Source organism: Melanotaenia boesemani, chromosome 16 (genome assembly GCF_017639745.1).
Source record: "Melanotaenia boesemani isolate fMelBoe1 chromosome 16, fMelBoe1.pri, whole genome shotgun sequence".
Classification (NCBI taxonomy): domain Eukaryota; kingdom Metazoa; phylum Chordata; class Actinopteri; order Atheriniformes; family Melanotaeniidae; genus Melanotaenia; species Melanotaenia boesemani.
The window spans coordinates 32,386,791-32,392,790 of NC_055697.1; the positions used below are offsets into that span (position 1 = coordinate 32,386,791).

The window sequence follows — 6,000 nt, forward strand, 5'->3', positions numbered from 1 at the left end:
GTTTATATTGGGATTAATAGCTGCTACAGACTGGTTTATACTGGGATTAAAAGCTGCTACAGACTGGTTTATACTGGGATTAAAAGCTGCTACAGACTGGTTTATACTGGGATTAAAAGCTGCTACACACTGGTTTATACTGGGATTAAAAGCTGCTACAGACTGGTTTATACTGGGATTAAAAGATGCTACACACTGGTTTATACTGCGATTAAAAGCTGCTACACACTGGTTTATACTGGGATTAAAAGCTGTTACAGACTGGTTTATACTGGGATTAAAAGCTGCTACAGACTGGTTTATACTGGGATTAAAAGCTGCTACACACTGGTTTATACTGGGATTAAAAGCTGCTACAGACTGGTTTATACTGGGATTAAAAGATGCTACACACTGGTTTATACTGGGATTAAAAGCTGCTACAGACTGGTTTATACGGGGATTAAAAGCTGCTACAGACTGGTTTATACTGGGATTAAAAGCTGCTACACACTGGTTTATACTGGGATTAAAAGCTGCTACAGACTGGTTTATAATGGGATTAAAAGCTGCTACAGACTGGTTTATACTGGGATTAAAAGCTGTTACAGACTGGTTTATACTGGGATTAAAAGCTGCTACAGACTGGTTTATACTGAGATTAAAAGCTGCTACAGACTGGTTTATACTGGGATTAAAAGCTGTTACAGACTGGTTTATATTGGGATTAATAGCTGCTACAGACTGGTTTATACTGGGATTAAAAGCTGCTACACACTGGTTTATACTGGGATTAACAGCTGTTACAGACTGGTTTATACTGGGATTAATAGCTGCTACAGACTGGTTTATACTGGGATTAATAGCTGCTACAGACTGGTTTATACTGGGATTAATAGCTGCTACAGACTGGTTTATACTGGGATTAAAAGCTGTTACAGACTGGTTTATACTGGGATTAATAGCTGCTACAGACTGGTTTATACTGGGATTAAAAGCTGCTACAGACTGGTTTATACTGAGATTAAAAGCTGTTACAGACTGGTTTATACTGGGATTAAAAGCTGCTACACACTGGTTTATACTGGGATTAAAAGCTGCTACAGACTGGTTTATACTGGGATTTTCTTTTTTTGTTGGCCACGCCCCCCGCTGCAAGATGGTCACTGGAGGGACTCTCTGGGACATCAGGTTAGCCGTGGGGGGCGTGGCCAACGTGATGGATCTGACAGATACACCAGGTTGGCTACGCCCAGGAATAGCAGCTGATAAGCGATGCGTCGCAGCGGTAAAGCGAACACCTTCCAACTGAACTTGGCCTGGAAGAAGAAACAGTGAATATATCGTCATACGTGTTGTGTGTGTGGTGAGTTCAGCATGCTGGCGAATAGGGCTCCAAGGAATAAAATTTAGCCGTCGACTATTTTCGGCAAAAAAAAAAAACAAAAAAAACAACAAACAAAGCCAATCACACATCAGCGGGGGTCTCGGTGGGGAGGATGAAAGTTAGAAAGGCTGCCGTTTCAAGATTAGTTACAGATTGTTTTTAACAGTAAAACATCAGACTGTAAAACCAGTTTGAGGGGAAACGTCAGTGTTTTGACCACAGGTTGCATCCAGAAAACGTTCGTATCACTTCCATCTTGTTAGAAGATCGAGCTGCTCATATTCACGTCTGATAATCCTGCATCTCATATAGAAAATATATTCCTGCGTGAACACTGAGGGGAAGCTGGAATTTAAAATATTAAATATGTCAGAAAAATCTTAAATGGGTGTTTGTTTCGCATGGTGCAGACCTGGTGGCCGAGGACCAGGCCTGAGGCGGGTCATTGTAAACCTGATGGAAGATGGTTAGAGACGAACTTCTGATGGTGTCGAGGCTTTCGGATCATTACCCTGCGGTGACCTCAGCTGCTAAGCAGCCAATGGGAATGCAGTGGTGGAGGAGCCGTAAAGCAGATAAATGTGCCAGTGGAGGATAAGCAGAGCAGGACTGTGGTGTTTTCTCCAACTCTGACCACAAGCACAACACCTGCGTTTTCCTGGTGAAGAAAATGATCTGGAACTGGTTTAATCCAGAATAAGAGCTCAGACAAATGTCCCCATCTGGGTGGAGAAGAGTCCGGAAGCTCCTGTCTGACACATTCTAGTTTGTGATGTAAACGTACCTCCTTCACGTGGGCATCATCGAAGTACATCCACCGTCGGATCTTGGTCTGGAAGAAGAAGGTGGAGTAGTGTTTCCCGTAGTAGCAGACCATGCCGACCAGGTAGAGCTCGGCCTGCCGGGCCTTCTCCTCCGTCACCCTGTAGAACAGCTGCAGAAACACACCATGAGTGACACGGCTTAGCTCCGCCTCTTCGTCTATGACGCTCAGGGTTGTCTTACGTCTCCGAGACGCAGGCAGGTTCCCAGTGTGTGGATGACGTCCTCAGCCAGATCCGAGTGGTCCGAGTCCCAGACCAGGCCGATGGTGATGATCTCCGGACTGTTGAGGAGGACGCGGGCCATGCGGAGCTGCTGACCACACTGACTCTGAGGAAGAGGAGGGAGCTGTCACATGTGAGGAAGGGGAACTGGAGAAGGGTGGGAATCTGGTTCTGGAGAAGTCTTACGGGACAGCTGCGCAGGTCTCCCATGCTGGCATTCCGGAGCAGCTCCCCGAACATGCTCGGAGTCGCCTTCTCCCTCGACTCCAACATCTTCACCGCCTGGTTGCTGAGGAAGAGGAGGAGAGCGGCGTGTGAGAGGCAGGTTCAGATAAATCCAGGTCTCCTCTGTTTGCTGTGTTTTATAGCTCGTTTCATTCTTCTTCCACCAACGTGCACAGCAGCTGACTGGAACACACACACATCTTTGTTGTGCATGTAACTGAATAATGACAATAAAGTTTATTCTATTCTATTTTATACCTCAGACAACATTTGGCACCAGTGCGAACATCAAACGTGCACGTTAACACAACCAGACTCATTTAGAGCGGAAGAAAAAATCGTATTTTTACAAAGGTGGCCATTTTCCTTCTCGTCTTCCAAGGGTGGGGGGATGGGGTGGGTCAGGGTGTTAACAGGTCATTAGAACCTGTACTAGTATCAGGCAACATGGTTGCCTGGGTGACCCTGATGCATTACCAAGCAACAGTAGTGGGAGGGGGCGTGGCCTCAACTTTTCTTATCTGAGACTGTAACTAAAGCTAGCGTGCACACACACACAGACACACACAGACTTACCAGAGGGAGGTGGTGGAGATGTAGTGCACCATCTGAATGAAGGGCAGAGGGTCTGAAGATGCTCCACAGCTGCTGCACACACACTGACACAGAAACACACAATGTGAACACATCCATCAGTTTGCCGGCTGAGACTGAACCAGCTGAGATTACATCGCAGACAGTGGACGTGAAGACGGTGGACATGAAGACATCGAGGCTCCTGCAGGGTTTTTTTCCACAGAAACTGGGTTCCAGCTCTAAAGATCCACAAACTTCATGAATCTGTATTAAAATAACTTCATGGTACTCTGGTCTATGAGAGGAATCCAGGTTCTCTGGCGCCCCCTGGTGATCCAGAGGGATCTGCAGAAATCCTGCATGCCTAAATGACAACAGCCTGAGTATTTAACAATAACAGCCTGTCTGAGTATTTAATGGGATTTGCACCCACAACCATCTCCAGGGTTTCCAGAGATGTTCTGAAGAAGAGAAAATATCCAGAGCAGCAGTTGTCTGGACCAGGATGCAGCAGAAGACACACCGGGTGCCTCCTGCCAGCTAAGAACAGGAAACTGAGGCTACAATTCACACACACTCACCAACACTGGACAATAGAAGATGGAGAAACGTTGAGAGGATCCTCCTGTCGTGGAGGATGTAGTTTTCTACATCCTCCCTGATGTTGTGGAGGATGTTTCAGGCTGAACTCTTATTGGTCCAGCAGAACCAGACCCGTCTCACCTGTTCGAACAGCGTCATGGCGAACTTCTGGTGGGGAATGCAGTGTCTGGCCGTGCAGATGTCTTCTTTGGTCTCGTCTGCGATGTGGAAGTGGATCCTCATCAGGATGTTTTCCTGTAGAAACACAGAACCAGGTGAGGACCTGACAGGCGCGCTGCCATGACGACGCTCTCCCATATGTGCGTGGTCTTACGAAGCACTCCGCGGCGTCGTCCATGATGCCGAGCTGGAACCTCTGCTCATCCTGGAAGGTTTTGGCGAGCGCGGTGCGCAGGGCGTCGGACGGCAGCACCTTCTCACTGCTGTACTGAAACTGAGCGAAGATGCTCTAAAGACGGAAACAGAGAGGTGAGAAACGTGGTTCTGGTCCAGTCGGGCTCGGCTTTTAGACCAGTTCTCACCTTTAGGGCGCAGAAGATGCACGAGTCCTCCATGCACTTATGAGAGGTGAGCTGACGGAAGCTGCGGCGGAAAATGTCGAGATGCCACAGAACCTAAGGAAACAACGACATCATCAAAACAAGACCATATGACAGTCATTTTTATTTGAAGGCTTTGGGTCAGAACTGAGCAGAACCTCCAGACGGTACGTTCAGGCCACAAAAGGTGAGCCGTTTAATTTCAGAGTTTTTTTGTAGCTACTTGTCAGTTAAAATGACAACGAAAGTGTAGCGCAACCTCCGGTCCATACAGAAAAACATTTTACACCCGTTAAAATTTCTTCTTTTTATAATTAAAAAGAAAATCTTAGTGTGGCCTTTAATATCCCAATAAATCTGTTAGAGAAAACGAAAAACAATCAGCTGGTTGCATAAGTATGGGCACCCGAAAACTGATGCAGAACATCTTCCCACGTTTTCCTTCGCGTCATGGGGAGACTAAATGGGAAATGTGGTTGCTTTTCTTGCTGTTGCATGTTTTTGAGCCCAAATTTTTCTGGGTTGTAGCTTTAATTCCGATTTGGAAATGGTAAAATCAGCTGATTAGTTGTATGTGATTACTGCCAAGAGTCAGGTGGCTCGAGGAGCTCCAGTCTGTTGCTCCAGGAGGCTCAGGGGAAGACCCAGCACATGCTGAAGGGATCCAGGTTAAATCTGAAGGTCTCAGCTGACCTGGTAACGCCACAGGATTCCCCCGGAGAGCTTGAAGTGGCCGGGAAGCAGCTCTTTGCCCCTGCAACCCCGTCTGGATAAGCGGTATAGGGTGGATGGATGGACGGTCTCAGACTCCTTCAGGTTTCTTCTGTCTGGCCACTCGACACATCTGATTGTTCTCTTCTCTCCACAGAGAAATGCTGGACCTTCGTCAGAGTGACCGTCAGGGTCTCGGTCATCCCTGACTACAGCCTTTTTCCCCCGAATGCTCAGTTTGGTCAAGCTGCTCTAGGAATTCCTGGTGGTTCCACACTTCCACGCCACTGGGCTCACTGGGACCTTCAATGCAGCAGTTAACTATCCTGTCCTCTTCCCCGGACCTGTGCCTCCATAAACTCCTGTCTCAGAGGTCTACAGACGATCCCTTGGACTTCATGACTTTGTTTATGCCTCTTCAAATCATCTGCAGCCACCTGAATGTCCACCGGTGAAACATCTAAACGTGACGGCTCCCTCCTCTTCCTCTAGAAGCAGCTAAAAAACAATCAGTGGAAAATGGATGAACCTGTAAATACTTATACACATGCGATAAATGCAAATACTTCAAACTTTGTTATGAAATGTGTGAAGATTGCATATCCGAACAATCAGAAAGTTCCCACATTTTAGAAAAGAAAAAATTCTGTTTTCACTCAGCGATTAGCTTCCAAGCTTTGAACATTTCAAACAGGAGATTACTTTTCATTTCTCACCACGAACCTCTCGACACAGAACACATTTCCAGGCAGTTTTTACCTGAAATGTTCAGGCTTCCCTCCAGAAATCAAACAGAGGTCCCTGAAAATCAAAAGCTCAACAAATTTCCCTGAAATAAATCAGCAGCTCTGCAGCCGCTGAGTCCAGCCCAGATGTTTATGATCCTCACAAAGTCCAAACGAACGTCCTGACAGCTGCAGCGCCGGCTCAGTTC

General features: G+C 46.8%; 1 protein-coding gene across 6 annotated transcripts in view; it reads right to left on the reverse strand.

The window, feature by feature from the left end:
- usp54a (ubiquitin specific peptidase 54a) overlaps positions 1-6,000 on the reverse strand; it is a 54,978-nt gene that overhangs the window by 22,950 nt on the left and 26,028 nt on the right. For all 6 annotated transcript variants that reach the window (XM_042009738.1, XM_042009740.1, XM_042009739.1 and 3 more), the window contains 7 exons: positions 4,338-4,430; positions 4,130-4,264; positions 3,937-4,050; positions 3,214-3,296; positions 2,599-2,701; positions 2,372-2,518; positions 2,151-2,300 (listed from right to left, as the gene is read on the reverse strand). In XM_042009738.1, the coding sequence (XP_041865672.1) occupies positions 2,151-2,300; positions 2,372-2,518; positions 2,599-2,701; positions 3,214-3,296; positions 3,937-4,050; positions 4,130-4,264; positions 4,338-4,430 (825 nt within the window). The remainder of the gene's footprint in view (positions 1-2,150; positions 2,301-2,371; positions 2,519-2,598; positions 2,702-3,213; positions 3,297-3,936; positions 4,051-4,129; positions 4,265-4,337; positions 4,431-6,000) is intronic.